Below are 15,795 nucleotides of genomic sequence, written 5' to 3' on the forward strand. Positions count from 1 at the left end.
CAATGATGACATGGTCTTTATTGTAGAATGCAGGAGAGTTGCTGGCTGGACAGAATCGGTCTTGATCAGAGGGAGGAGGAACAGGCAAGACTGAGTCCAGTTCGAGGAGCAGACAGGTGACAAGCAAGATTAGACATTGGCTGGATCTGGTGAGGAAAGGCAAGTTTTACTTTAAGCTTCCCAAAAACTACTAAAATACTTACTATAAATGGCTAGACGAAACTGACTCAATGACAAACGCAGACGTTCTGGCAGTGCTGGGGAATTCACGGTCAGTTTAAGAGGACAGCAGCTGATTAGGTGGAGCTGCTGCCCATCAGCACCTGTGAACTCAAACACACACACACACACACACAAACACACAGGGCGGGGCTCAAGGTGCAGAGGCAGCGCAGCAGGCCTGACAAGACAGCCCCTATTAGTTGAGATGATGGTTGAATCAAAACGGTTTACTTAACATTGATTAAATAAAAAATCAACTAAAATGTGCATGTAGATTCGGGTTTAGATGATAGTTGAATCAACATTATTACTGTGTGATTGATGGTTGAAAAGCAAACATTGATTCAACATTTGGTCAACCTTACGCTTACGATATAATTTCTACTTTAGGTCTCAACGTAGATTCAATAATTAAGCCAAACCATATTTCAACATTGATTCACCACTACAATGCTATCTGGGTGGTTGAAAACTGTTGAACCCATAAATGTCAGCCTGGCTCTATAAGGGCCAAAAGAGAACCAGGACGGTGATGAAGAAGGTGACGATGACACAGGGTGACATGTTATTCTTGTAAGTGAAGAGGCATGACCCTTGGGAGGATAAACGGTAAAGGATGGATGGTTAGCCATATACAGTGTGTGTGGGTGTGTGTGCGTGTGTGTGTGGGTGTGTGTGTGTGTGGGGGGGGGGTGTATATATATATATATACTTTTTTGGGGGGGGGGCGGAGGACGAGATTTTTTTCTTTTTTTTAACTAGGCAAGGACGGAAGTGGGTTTTCGTCCTTCCCTGTAATCATCCCTAACCAGGTCAAGTACCGAATGTCGTGTTTTGTTGGGTTCTTTTGAAAAGAAAAACAATGTTCTCTTCTGCGATACCACGGAGCCGCCTTTAACTGCCTGCAACAACACTGTAGTGCTTTTTTCATGCGAGTTCCCTGCAGAATTGTACTCACAGGCATAGTCTGCCCTCTAGCGGTTCAACACGTATACCATGGATTATGCCACAGGAGGCCCATCCCTAGAGCATTAAAATCTCTCCAAGCCGTCATTCATGCTCATGCCAACGACGGCGAACACTTAAAGCTATGACTTTTGTTCTCCTCCTAAAATAACAGTGTCATTTTGCAATAGTTATCTTTATTAATACAAGGGTAAAACTTATTGCGTTATAAAATTTTGCAATAAAATGCAATAGTATTTTCATAACGCAATGTTAAATATTCTCGTGATGTCCCCTAGCAGGCTCGGTAGACCGATGGTGCTTGTGTTGCGTGGGGGCGATCTCAATACATCACCAGAATATTTAAGATTCCATTATAACGCAATACTTTGCAATATAATGCAAAGTATAATAAATTCATTATTGTGAATTTTCACAATAGTATAGCGTTATAACGCAAGATAGCGAGATGAAGACCTAAGAGAAGGTTGATGGGGGCAGTGAGGGGAGACTTGAGGGCAGCTGGCGTTAGAGAGGAGGATGCAGAAGATAGACTTCGATGGGAAAGGATGACAGGCTGTAGTGACCCCTAACAGGATGAGCCAAAAGGTAAAGAAGAAGATTACAAAGTAATTGAGGGCAGAGAAGCAATGCTATTGAGTTGAGTTTGCGTGGATGAAGAAAGTGAGGTGGACTAGAGCCTGAAGCAATTTCTTGGCGGGCCAATAGTGTCTTGACCCAATTGCAGACATGGTAGCCAGAAACCAGTAATATGTGCAAGGCAAGTTGTGCAAGTTGAGTAGGGTGATTTTGACTGCAGGAAAGGTCACATCGTTTTTGAAAAGTAGGGAAGGCCTCATAGACTCACAGATGTACACAGACGTAGCTGAAGCTTTGAAGAGGACATGCAGGTCTGACAGTAACAGGTTGGTTCATTATCTTATTGCACAGAGGCATTGCTCATTTTTCTTGAGTTACAATATCTGACCGCTGTATGAAGAAAGCTAAGAACTGTGCTAAGGTATCTGTGATTAATATACTATACTGAACTGTACACACAATGTGTGGAAAAAATACAGTTCTGTAACCATTATATGAAAGTAGTTATATACATGAACAGAAATGATATGTTTTTTTGTTTAAAAATAAATTAAAAACAAATAGTTGGTCTGAAATAGAGATGGCACGTGAGTAAAATGATTTTATTGTATCATTGAAGTTTAACAGAAGGCACATGTACAGTATGTGAAGGCCAATACTCTCCTGCAGTGATCCCACAACCAAATATATTCAATCTGCAAAGAAGGACATTGCTCTGACACTAAAACATCAAGTGAAACTTTGCACCTCGCGGTCTTTTGCAAAAATATATTGTATTCATATACAGAATAAAAATACAGTCGACCCCCGCCATTCGCGGGGGATGTCAAATCCATGTATATTTGGCGGCCATTTGGGAAAGAAAAATAAATACATCAATAAATAAAAAGTTTCTACTCTAAAAATTCTTCAAAAAAACGCTGATAAACATTCAATGTATGTTTCCCAAAATGGGAGGAATCCCTCAAAAAAAATATTTAAAAAAATATTGGGAAAAAAAAACCCCGCAGGTATGCAAACCCACAAGTGCTGAACCGGGAGGATGCGGGGGTCGACTGTACAGCATTTCTATACACTGAAGCTACTCTACTATACAAAATGCAGCAAACTATTTGAACATATTGAAGCCTATTGTAAGAAATTCTCGTGCTTAGTAGCATCCGTTAGGCAGTGAATCAAAAATATGGGCTTTACTTTTTGTCAAAAACAGTTTTACTGAAAAACTTACAAGTTCATATAATGAGAAAAATATTAGCTTTCCAACAGAAAAACAGCATATCAATATACAAATTCATAAGAGGACCAAGAGACCTGAAAAATACGAGCATGTCCCTTTCAAGCAGGGTAAGGAGCTGCATGGCTTGGAAAGATTTGTTTTGGGTTGAACGCTGACACTTTCCCTGGACTACATTTGCTTTAATAATGTGCATGTTCTGAGGTAAAATTGTGATTATATTCAGTCTTCTCTGATATTTGGCTGCAAATACAGGGGGCAGTGTTATGGGCTAAAACATACCCTGAAGGTCATTTTTAGATTTTAAATGTGAAAATTCCCACATCATTATCTTTTAGACTGTGGCCTAGTACAGGCAGCTTTCGGGGAAGATTAGTCCCTGAATGCACTGCTCGCCGCCGTCCGCCAAGTAAGGACCCTCCTCCTCATAGGGGGGCAGAGTTAGGCCATCCTCCTCACCAACGAGAGGGAGGGCCTCGGGTTCGGACTTCAGACTGGGCCTCTGTTTGTCCGGGAATGCCATGGAGAAGAGGGCCTCGGGGTTGCACACGAACTTGTAGACATATCTCTCCCCAGCAACCTGCCAAAGGAACCAATCACAGGAGAGAAGCTGAGCCCTCAGTGTTGACGTCCGGGCCAGAGAGAGTTTCCATTTGACCTTTTACCTTCTGCATGATGCCCTTCTCATAGTAGTACCTCAGCGAGCGGCTCAGCTTGTCATAGTTCATGGCAGGTCGGTTCTTCTGGATACCCCAGAGCCGAGCCACCTGGAGTGCCAGAAGAAAACATCTTGTAAGATTAGCAATGTTGGGATTTAGTGCCACGCATGAAAACTAACCTCTTCAGAGTCAATGAGTTTGAACTCCATATTATGCCCTGTCCACACAATCAGGTGTGCGTTGGCCGGGTTGTCCAGCAGCGTGAGCAGGAACTGCCACAGCTGCAGGGAGCCACGGCGCTGGTAAGGCAAACCATCCTGCTTTATTTTACCTGCATGCGCGGAAGGAACAAAGACACTTTAGTCAGAATCACTGGTCGGGTGGCAAAGTCTTTGCTCTTACCCTCCAGTCTGTCCGGCACAACACAAGCATCATCATAGTAGAAGCGCGCTTCTGCGTCACGGCCGAAACCTGCCAGTGGAGAATGAGATGAACAACACATCGGCATAGAAGAAGAGTGACCGAGGAGGAAAGCAGACCCGCCCGGCACTCACCGTGCGGGTGCAAGACTGACGTTTTGCCAAAGGATGACGACTGGCAGGTTTGAACCTCTACAAGACACAAAAGTGAAAGGTGACTTTTTAATGTCTTGAGTAGGCTATCCTTGACTGAACCAAACTGCTGAGTGAAAAGGGTCCGATTCAATCCACACCTGCGTCAAAGCCGAAGTCCCTTGGCTCTTGTTTGATGGTGACATGGTTGAAAGCCGCCATATTAGAACCGCACGCCACCGCCTCTGGGTAACGTGAATCCAGCATCTCCTGTTTGCAGAAGCCTCCACTACCGACTGGAACCAGAGGCTCGGACAGGTGCCGCTGATACAACGGGCGGCCCGCGTTGCTTGAGTGAGGGTAGGGCACATTCAGTGTTTTCTTCGCCGGTAGAAAGGACAAACATGGTTCTGACATCTGTCGCTGAAACCTGGGAGAACAATTGCAGATTTATTTCATGGTAAATACATTGGAACCTCTAGTGTAAAGCTGAATGCCCCTGAGGTCATCCCAGTGTCCCACAACTGATTTTGTTCCACCTGAAGTGGGACATATTATGCAAAATGTACTTTTCAATTGCCTGCAGACAAATAGTTGTTATTATTCATCTTTTTTATTTCCATTGAATACGGTTTTAGTGTCCATCGCAAGTTTTCATAAAACAAGTCTTTTTATCTTGTATATTCTATTCTCATAATCAGGTTGTACATTTTGCATGTGGCTGTGAAATTGCTATCATCTTTTGGGGGGGTCACTTAGAGGTCTCTCTTCAATGGAGGCTGCAACAGAATGAGTATTTACACTTATGCGTTGTAGTTGTCATCATCGTGTGTGTAGTTGAATGTTGTCACGCTCTGTCGTAGTGAGATATCAAATGATCTTTCAGAAATGTGTCATATATTTGTTAAACGGTACAGTCAACTTGCTAACTGAATCATGTTGCTTAGTGAAGATCCACCAGGTTCTCATAAAATTTGAATATTAGCCAAAAATGTCCACCCTGTCATTGTCCACCCTGTCAGCAAGCTCACATATTTTGCTGTTTACATTTCCAGTACATTGTCTGCTGGCAGTTAATGAATGAAAATATCATTTTGTTTCTAGCAGCATAACATCCGAGGAATATTAAGATCTATGACTCCAATATGACTCCCATGTGGATGTGAACATGTTAATACAGCTGACAAATGCAAACTAAAGCTAGCGTTGATGCTACATGCTCATACTGACCGCCAAGTGACGAATGTGCAAACATCTTTTTTTTGCCACTCAACAATGTGTCTGTATGAGCCTAAATACATTTGAAGTTGATATTTGGATAAAAGATGATTCGTAGTTGCATTTTACTTGCATTGTTTACAAGTGGACATGTTGTTAGTTCATGCTGACAGTAATCATTTAAATTCAGTGTATTTGAAATGTGCATGGATAATTTAAAAGGTGTAACATTTCATAGAGATTTCATGATATTAAAGAATACATTACAAATTTCTGATTGACGAAATGTGCCTATTTAATTGACTTAAAGGTGGAAGGACCTGTGTGGCACCTGGAAGTAATGTAGTCAGGTAACATGAAGTACAGCCACAGGTTGTTTTTTTTACCTCTCAATCTCTCATCACTTTATATGCCGTCATTATTTTTTCCCCTCTTTTCTTAAATTCTTCTGTAATCTCGTTTTAATTACAATTTTGTAACAGTTCTTCTGATGTGCTGCTGATTTCTTGGCCATGTCACCTTTGTGGAAGAGATCCTGATCTTAATGGTTTTCATCGGGTTAAATAAACAGTAAAACAAACATTCGAATTTAGTTGCAATTTTAGTATGTGTATTACCGTAGTTCTATGCGCCTCATACTTTGTTTTTTGTCATTTTGGGCAAATTTTGGTACTATCACTTTAATTTGGAAGTGAACTGAACAAAACTAAGAGGAGCGACTGGAGTTGTGTTTGACCGACAATGTTGAGGCGCACATGATTGATTGCAGCGTCAAGCTAGGGCTTTATTGATTACGATTCTACAGTGTCTATTTCAAACATTTAAGGACCACCATTAATGTCGGCTCGGTGTGCACTGCACATCTGTTGATCTCACTTTGTTGACAGCTCAAAGTTAGTCTTCCAGATATGTTCATAATAAATTTCATACTGTCAGTTGAGACTTTTTTTGTTTTATGATCTATGAAAAACATTTTATTTTATCACAATGTATGTTGTGACTGAGCAAGATTGTATGAGTTGACTTGCTAAAGAATTAGCAGGGACTTGCTTTTGGCATTTGCTTGAAACTTGAAAGTTCAAACTTGAGACTTACTCATGACTTCCACATGCAGTGGCGATACTCGTATGTGACTAATTTCCACCTCTGGTATGAAATGTGTATGAATTACTGCCTCCACAAGTCAAAATATTTTATTTTCACACTCAGGGCAAGTTGAAGTCTTGCCTAAAAATTCCGTTCTGACCACTCTGTCATATATGGTAAGGAAAACCGTTGTCTGCATTGGTTCAGTAGAGCAGGTTGTGTTAATTATTTTTATGAGACACAACTGCCCCCTTAAAACAGGCCAACTTCTAGGAGACTTAAAAAAATATGTGCAGATGGCTTTTGACAAATGTTGACAGACTGTCTAAAAAAATGATTTGCGCTTACCTCTGCTCTGAACTGAAAGTTGCAACAAGGGAGTCGATGGGAGGGTGTGGCAGCGCAAACTGATGATTTGGATTGCCCTGGGGCATGTGGTGGTGGTGGGTGGGTGAGGTGTGACGTGTCCTGGTGGGGGACAGATCCTTGGATGGGCTGGACTCTCGCTTCACTTTGCTGACTGGCGGCGCTTGACACATTGATGAAAACATGGAAGAGCCAAAAAAAAAAAAGAACACCCCAAAAAATTACGTTTGCTTCCTTCATGGCATTTTTCCTTGTGTCACATGTCCACTATCAAGCTGTAGACGCTCTAGAAGGGCTATATTTTTCTCTGTCGCTCTTTCTCTCCCGTCAAAATGGGGCCATTTCAGCATGAGAAGAAGATGTTGGCTGGGTAAAGTATGAAATGATTCTTTATCCTTGGGGTATTTTACAAGGGCATCACGCAGACATGTTAAGACACCTGGTAACTGATTTAAATCGTGAAGAAAATACATTATAGATCACCGTTGAATAATTTGTATGAACTGTATGTTCTACACAGCGCTCACTCCAGTTTCAATGGTCTACTCACAGTTACTGGACTGGAAATCTGGGACAAACTGTTCATCATCAGGAGCCTGAGCTGAAGAGGTAGGAAGAAGAAAAGAGAGCAAAAGGTCAGATACTACATACAAATGGCCCAGGAGGTCAACGCTTACATGGCCCATAATGCTTTGCACTATACCTTCTGCTATCCAGATTTCCTGAAGCTGGCTGAGATCTTGGAAAAGTTCTGCAAACCAGAAATACAATATTATCTGTATTCTTCCCTATAATGCTCACACATTCTTCAGATTTTGGTGAGGTAATATATTGTGGCCATACCCTCTGTGTCTTGATCCAACCCAGAATCCATGAACTTCCTTTTCCTCTCACTAAGGCATCGCTCTGTTCCCTGCACATGGTCGTATACAAACAGTAAGGTTTAGGTATTAAGTGACATTCAGTCTCAACAACAAAACAGCAACTTGTGGTCAAGACTCACATTCTCCGGAATCACAAAGGGGACCTGTTGGTCATAAAAGCAGTTCATGTTGCAAACGTCTTCACCCTTGAATAAATACACAAGAGAAGGGTTGTCACAGTTTCCAGAGTATTTATTACTTGTTGATTGTTTGTTCATTTGCAGAATTATGCAATAATTTAATTAAAAGACAGCGGAAACATATTCACATACATATAGACACACACATACATACACACATATACGCACATACTGTATATTATACATATGTATATATATATATATATATATATATATATATATATACACATGTGTGTATATGTGTGTGTGGATATATATATATATACATACAAGTGTATATATATATATATGTGTATATATATATATATATATGTGTATATATATATATGTGTATATATATATATATATATATATATGTGTATATATGTATATATATACACATATATGTGTGTATATATGTGTGTGTATATATGTATATTTATATATGTATATATATGTGTGTATATATATATACATATGTATATATATATATGTGTGTATATGTATTTTATCTGTGACTGAATGGTGCATCAAACATAATGATCACAGTTTGTACTGATCCAAATTGACAAGATTTTCTGGGTGTCTAATATGGAGTCAAACTGAAGCCATAACATTTCTAAAGTAAAGTAGTAAAGTAAATAAATAAACGCGAGAATGGAGTTGACGCGGCGAGGGGCGGGGAGGGGTTGTTTTTCACAATGAAGTGAAACTTGATCCTGGCAGAAGTGAATGATGGGGTTGATGCAGCTCTCCTTTATTTAGTAATTTAACGCAAATGCGCGAGGGGGTGGAGGGTACACACAAAGCATTCCGAAGAACACAGTCCCAAAAGCAGTCGCGCTGTGGTGACAGATATGGAGTAAAAAATGGACGCATTGTTGTCTCTCCGTCAGAAAATGGCGAACGACTTTTCACGCATTTGCTTCAAGAAAGGGACAAGGCGTGATTGATAAATAGACATAATGTTAATGCCGCGAGTCTCACCTGGCAAAGGAAGTATTTCACCCGTGTCAAATTTACACTCGATCTGGGTTTCCACACCTACATTCCCGCAGAGGTTCGACTAAAAACTCGACTGCAGATTTTTCTCAATGGAGACCCCTCCGCACTCGGTGTGAGCCGATCGCAGTGCTCCCTTCCCATTGGCTCGCAGATGTGTCAGTCAAATACAACCAATCACCTAAACGAGCGCTCTGAGGTTCCCCCGGTCTCTGTTTTTATGAATGGCCGCACTTCATTCAAGGGCCAAGGTTCACTTAAAGGGCCAGGCGTGTCATTACGTAATGCCACGGGTAATAAGAAGCTACATGAATAGCTAAAAAACACACACATTGAAAGGAGATATACACTTAAACATCTCCTGTGGTTGGATTAACTCATTCAACCCCAAAGACATTTCACATTTCACAGTCCAGCCATTCAATCCCGGGAATTTATTTGTATTTTTTTCAGATTTTTTTTCAAACGCTAGGGTAAAACAGGGTCTGAAAAGGCCTAGTATTGAATGGGTTGAAAACAACTGTTGAGAATAAAAGGTATGCAAGCAAAAGCAATATAAACCTTGACAAATGAACTTAAATTTGTCACAAGAAAAGACACACGCATATACCCACAAATCTAGTTATACCGGTGTGGCACCACATTTTCCTCACAACACTTTCGCTTTATGATGAGTGTTATTGCTATTTTAGGTTGTTGTGCTGAGTGGTCCAACGCACAGTGTGGACTCAAGTTTGGTGTCGTCGGGTGCAATAAAGAGCTTCACCACTAGATGACAGAATTTGTATTCTGCCTGAGTGTTCTATACATTGCGGTTACTTTCTAGTAACTCACAAACACACATATACATACATACATACATACATATATATATATATACACACACACACAGTACAGGCCTACTGTATGCAAACATAGCTAATATATTACATAGTTCAGGGGTCAGTTGGAATGAGAGATCGAGTAATTGTAAAAGGCTACCAGTTTATCAGTGTACCAAATAATGATACACATGGTAGGAAATAAATATCAATATGCAAAAACTTAATTTATATAAATCTGTGCAAATATTAACACTTTCAATTGATCACACTCCGGTCCTCGAGGGTTACTTCCCTGTAGGTTTGAGGTTTTCTCCTGCAATACACCTGATTCAAATCAGGATCGTTATCAGGCCCCTGCAGAACTTGTTGATGAACTAATCATTTGAATCAGGTGGGAAACTTATAAAACATGCAGGAAAGTGGCCCTCGAGGACTGGAGTTTGAGACCACTGCGGTAGGTAATGCATTTACAGGTATATACTCACAGCTTTACATATATATTTACACACACATAGATCCATCAATTGTTTTCATGTATTTATTTAGGTTATTATTCTTTGCTTTTTAACATTTACACTTAAAGTACATGTTCCAGTCCAGGAGGTGGCGGTAGATGCTTACGACACAAAAATAGGAGAGGACTAAAAAAACAGCAGTATTTTTCGTCATTACATTATTGTTTCAGTTCAAATGCGTATACTCGTATATACTCAAGAAACTGTTTGCTATCTTATGAAGCCGCAGCACGTTTGTGTTCCACATCTTTTTCCCACACTTACGCAATGACAATAAGCTAACGCTATTAGCTTAGCTGGCTAGGGCCAACGCGCCCCACCGGGTTATGGCGTTGGTTTAATTTAAGCGACATTATCAAACCAAACAAAAAACACGGTATCCATAACAGTTTAAAAATAAGACCGAAAATACCAAAGAATAACAAAACAGCACAGCCTACATTTAAGTACCTTCGAACGTTTGATTTCATTTCTTTCGTTGTGGTTAGATCAGAATCGCCTCTTTACTCATTGTCCGTCGTGCAGTTTGGAAAGAACCCAAACGCACTCCGAACTAGTATATCTGATCAATTCATCACCTCTGACCACAACTTTAAAGCGTGGAGGCCCTGATGGTTAACTCGAGCCTGTTGCCCATCGCCACGGAGGCTAAGCGAGCGGATTTTCCTATCACTTCCAGTCACAGTCGGGCCACAACTACGACCAGATCAAATAAGATCAGTGTGTAGGTTTTCGACCAAAATCACACGCATTCTGCATTCACGCACATACTCACTCACACTCAACCGCAGTCAAAAGCACGCACGCATCATTCATTGCCTCTCACAAACCAGTCACTTCGACTATCGCTTCCTGGAGAAATACAGAAGCCCGCGTTGCATCATGGGAAAACGCACCGCCCATCTCTCTCTCTCTCTCTCGCTCGCTCTCTCTCTCTCTCTCGCTCGCTCTCTCTCTCGCTCGCTCTCTATCTCTCTCGCTCGCTCTCTCTCTCTTTCTCTCTTTCTCGCTCTCTCTCTCTGTCTGTCTGGCTCTCTCGCTGTCTATCTGACTCTCTCTCTCTCTCTCTCTCTCTTCTTTTTTGGGCAAAATTACTGAAACAATTTGATACAAACATACACTATCTCCAAAACAACGCGGCAATTAAAAATGAACAAAAGTAAACGTTTGCCTGATCATGTCAATGTCTGATAGATCCAACATTAATAAAACATTCTCAGGTATGTGAGTCAAATTACAACGTTCGTAGCGTCACCTTGCGTCACGATTGGGCCGGTAACCGTGGTGATACTTCAACAACAGGATGGTAAAATTGAGTCAGTTTCGAACTATCAAAATTTCGGAGAAGCTCAGGATAGTGCAAAGCTGCTGAAATCAACATCGACTCTTAACCAGGAGAGGACGCTATTTTTCGATATCGTATGAGGAGCTTTATCCATACAAGCGGCCTGCCTCGTCGTGGTATGACGACCTTCAAAGTCTTCCTGTTCCCATTCTGAGTTAAGGTTAGTTAGCAGCACATTATGATCTAGTCAAGAGTCTCATCATTCAATGTGATAGTAATTATTATATACAGCCGCGAGGAAAAAGAGACCACCCTTGTTTCATTTAAAACTTTGTTGGGACCAGTATATCATTGGAAAAAGAAAAAAAACTCATGAAGGATGAATTTAAAATGGAGACATTTTCCATTTTTTTCTTGATAATGACCAAAGTCACTTAATAATTTCTTCCATAAATAGCTATGGCATAAAAACGGTGCTTTTAGGCATATTCCACGTTTTCTTTTGTTTCAGTTATACAGTAGTCATTTGATACACTTGTAGAGGCACCAAACATTAAAGTGAACATCAAATTGAAGAAAACATGGTGGTCCCTTAATTTTTTCTGCGGTTGCATTTATCAACCGTGTTTGGCTGTTTGCTGGCCAGTCAGTTACTTCAGTAGGTCTGCAAGTCTGAGGATGCACTGTGTTTTGGAATGTCATTGCCCTCCTAAGTTAGCAGTCACTTGTCAGGTCACTTGTTTCCAGATGTGACAAAAGTATTCACACTTGGGACATAAGGAGATTTGTTTAATTTTTTTAATGTCAAGTCTATACAAACCACAATTTCAGTAGAGTTGGGATGTGTAAAACATAAATTAAAAACAGAATAAAATGATTTGCATATAATTTTCAACCTGTATTGATGTGAATACACAAACTGTTCAAACTGATGAACATTATTGTTTGTTTGCAGATTTTCTCATATTTTAAATTTTTAGTCCTGCAACCTTTTCCCCCCAAACTGCAACGTGGGCAACAAAAGACTGGGAAAGTTGAGGAATGTGGAAGCTGTGTTAGCTAATGATACTAATTGAAATATACACCTTAGTACTAAGTAGTATGTGAGTTTTATTTTTTTCCCATTTTAGACAAGAATGACTTGTGACTTGACGAATAGATAGTTTGCCCAAGACGGCATGCACCTCTGGACACACCCACGGGCACCAAGCTGGAGGCCCCTCTTTTGCTCCGGTGCTTATTGAGCGTTTGAATAGATGAATTTATTAGCCACTGTCCAAAAATGGTGGATTACTGTGTGGTGTTTAGAAGCAACAATACAGGTAGGAGGGACAAAATCTCATTTCACTGTTTACCAGAACCATTTAGAATGAGAATGAGAAAATTGAACATATGTGAAGGAAAAGGCAGAGAGTGTGGATTTAGCGGTACAAACCAGCAGAGCTGATCTCACTGCAGCCAGTTATTTCTGCTTCTTTTCACAGTCAGTCAGTTAGTTATTTTATCTGTGACGGTCACCCTGTCATCATGTCTTGTGTTTTCCACTGCATCCCAAGTTTCTCTATACTGTGTCAAGTTTGTAGCCCTCATCTTAGCACATCTAAAAGAGACTGGAAAATGTATAACATAGCTGATAATAACTGATTAAAGGAAATCGGGTATGAGTTGGCCTACTGGTCTTTCCGTTTGAAGCCTTCTTTCCCGAGCTCGACCTCCAACATTGTGGGAAAAAACGATTATTGATTGATATAGGCCTATACAGTGCAAGTCAAAAGCTTGGAAAAGCCCTCAAATCCAAGTGTTTTTTTTCATAATTTAAACATTTCTTGAATTGTAGGTGAAAACTTAAGTCATCGTCATTGTCGCGAAATATTGATGAAATAACAAAAAAAAAGTTAATTAAAACAGAATATGTTTTATAATTTAGATTCTTCAAAGTAGGCACCTTTTGCCCAGATAACAGTTTTGCACATATTAGTATTTTCTCAGAGGGCTTTATGGTGTGGATGATGCTTCATGACCTGGAATGACTTTCAGTTCACAGCTGTACATTAGCAAAAGTTAAATAGGAAGTCAACCCCAAAATTTCCTTTACATGAATATGTTCTATCCAGGCCCACTAATTGAAACATGGCATTCAGATAAATATTGTGTTTGTGGAATATGAGTTAAGCAGTAAAACCCTCCCGTTTTTGTCCATCTCAGGGGGCGGCCATTTTGCCACTTGCTGTCGACTGAAAATGACATCACAGTTGCTCAGGGCTCAGGTAATGACCAATCATGGCTCAGCTTCAGAAAACATGTTACCCACAATGCTTCTGTTTACATCATGGATGACCCAGATTACCACTACTGCGCATGTGCGATGCAGAGAATACAAGGGGGAACATGTGGGATACAAGGCTTTTTTGAGTAAATAATTAGATGTATAAATAAACGATACGTCCACTATCAAATTTAACTGTCGACGATTTTAATTGTTGAAGTTGTCGTGTTAGTAATCCAATTTTGTCAGCTCTAGTGTCAAGTAATCTACCCAATGTCCGTATGCAGTTTGTTTACAGCAGAGACGTGAGCAAGCAGCTATAGTTAACATGGCGTTGCGAATCGATTATATTATTTGCTTTACATCGATGCATATTTCAAGCATTTGTATCGATATAAAATCGATTTTCGATAAATCATTACATCCCTACTACATACTTGCTAACATCCATCCATTATCTATACCGCTTCTCCTCACAAGGGTCGCGGGCGTGCTGGAGCCTATCCCAGCTGTCTTCGGGCAGTGGGCAGGGGACACCCTGAATTGGTTGCCAGGGCACACAGAGACAAACAAACATCCGCACTCACAATCACACTTAGGGGCAATTTAGAGTGTCAAATCAACTTACCATGCATGTTTTTGGAATGTGGGAGGAAACCGGAGTACCCGGAGGAAACCCACGCAGGCACGGGGAGAACATGCAAACTCCACACAGGGAGGCCGGAGCCGGGATCGAACCCACGACCTCTGAACTGTGAGGCGGACGTGTTAACCAGTCGACCACCGTACCGTCCACATGCTAACATTGTCATCACAAACATGCTTTCATAACCGACCACTTAAGCCTGCAGTGTTTCGTTCCAACGTGTCAAAAAAATAAATAAATCTGTCGTGGTTTCCTAAATGGGTCTTCATAAAGTATGCCTGTGTTGTCAGCAAAGTGAAAAAGGAAATCATTTCCTCTTAATTCTGTGGCAATATTTAGGCTAGTTAAACTTATTATGGTATTTGCAAACCGAATGACGTAGGCGCGCTCCCACGAGGGGGTGCAGTTTTTAGCAGGGGTGCTGAATTTGGCACAACACCCGCCTATAGACAGGTACTATTTTTTTCCCCTCGGAAAAAAAGGTGAATGACGGACGAAGGAAGGGTACCTACGCTGCAGAGGAATGACGCTCAATTTTTAGTAAAATGCCCAGCTCTGGTAATTAGAGAGAGCACTAAGTCTGTCTTCGGCATTTTCTTCTTGCTGATGGAATAATGCAGCCATCAACCCCACAAGGGCACCATTTGAGAAAGGAGCCCTTTTTGAATTGTTTAGGGACTTAAGGCTAAGGTTGCATCACATCAGCAGTGTGTTCCTAGTCTCCCCTTAACTGGAAGCTTCGGTGCCTTGTTACATCGAACGCGGAAGTGCTACGTGCATACAGTCCATTCCTTGTTAACAGTGTACATTGATTCACTCAACTTTCACAACATTTTCATTTCCGATTGAGATAAATTGTATTTGTTATTCACTCCAGAGTCCATAGTGTCACTATCTTAAAATTGTTATTAAGTGTACGGTGTTGTAAATAACATTTTAGCATTATAAATTGACAAGCAAATAAAGTACAAGCTGAAGTTAATCAGACTAATATAAGTACATTGGAAACAATAAAACAAGCTCAAAGGTAAGGCAAGGACTAATAAATGAAATCAACCATCAAAGTAAAACATTAAAATATAACAAGTTCTATTTGATCCACAAGTGACTGGGCATGTGAAAAGCTAACAAGAACCTACATCTTCACTTAGTGCTTCATCGCAAACGGGTAAAATGCACCACACCAGTAGCAGAAGATCTAAATCAATGTCTTTTGCTGTGAGGAAGCTCCTCCATACCGGTCGAGAATCTTATCCAGCCAATGGCAATGGAACAGCACCGGGAAGTGGGAACCTCTCAAATTAAAAGCAGTTCCAGGGCCATACATGTCTTAA

The 15,795-nt window shown here is 40.7% G+C and overlaps 1 protein-coding gene and 1 non-coding gene across 3 annotated transcripts; both read right to left on the bottom strand.

The window, feature by feature from the left end:
* Window positions 1-2,355: 2,355 nt before the first annotated feature.
* LOC147152512 (ETS translocation variant 5-like) lies at window positions 2,356-11,116 on the bottom strand. Of its 2 annotated transcripts, none has more exons than XM_086047716.1 (12): window positions 8,911-11,116; window positions 7,885-7,950; window positions 7,725-7,794; window positions 7,585-7,632; window positions 7,432-7,482; window positions 6,864-7,035; window positions 4,373-4,641; window positions 4,215-4,271; window positions 4,063-4,131; window positions 3,840-3,991; window positions 3,667-3,768; window positions 2,356-3,581 (listed from the first exon to the last, which is right to left on the bottom strand). In XM_086047716.1, the coding sequence occupies exons 2-12, from the start codon at window positions 7,930-7,932 to the stop codon at window positions 3,348-3,350; spliced, it is 1,272 nt and encodes a 423-aa protein (XP_085903842.1). In that variant the 5' UTR covers window positions 7,933-7,950; window positions 8,911-11,116; the 3' UTR covers window positions 2,356-3,347. The 2 variants fall into 2 exon arrangements, with proteins under 2 accessions (XP_085903842.1, XP_085903833.1); XM_086047707.1 differs by having other exon boundaries at window positions 6,864-7,073; window positions 7,431-7,482.
* LOC147152513 (small Cajal body-specific RNA 2) lies at window positions 10,749-11,125 on the bottom strand. Its single transcript, XR_015089716.1, has one exon.
* Window positions 11,126-15,795: the final 4,670 nt, after the last annotated feature.

The sequence above is a fragment of the Filicampus tigris genome, chromosome 1 (assembly GCF_054856515.1).
Source record: "Filicampus tigris isolate MCC_2025a chromosome 1, RoL_Ftig_1.0, whole genome shotgun sequence".
In the NCBI taxonomy this organism is placed as follows: domain Eukaryota; kingdom Metazoa; phylum Chordata; class Actinopteri; order Syngnathiformes; family Syngnathidae; genus Filicampus; species Filicampus tigris.

Coding starts and splice junctions, on each gene's coding strand:
- LOC147152512 (XM_086047707.1), bottom strand. CDS start 7,932: ATGAACTGCTTTTATGACCAACAGGTCCCCTTTGTGATTCCGGAGAAT. Junction 4,272..4,372: donor GGACTTCGGCTTTGACGCAG/GTGTGGATTGAA, acceptor TGTGTCTTGTAG/AGGTTCAAACCTGCCAGTCG. Junction 4,132..4,214: donor GTCAGTCTTGCACCCGCACG/GTGAGTGCCGGG, acceptor CTCCACTGGCAG/GTTTCGGCCGTGACGCAGAA.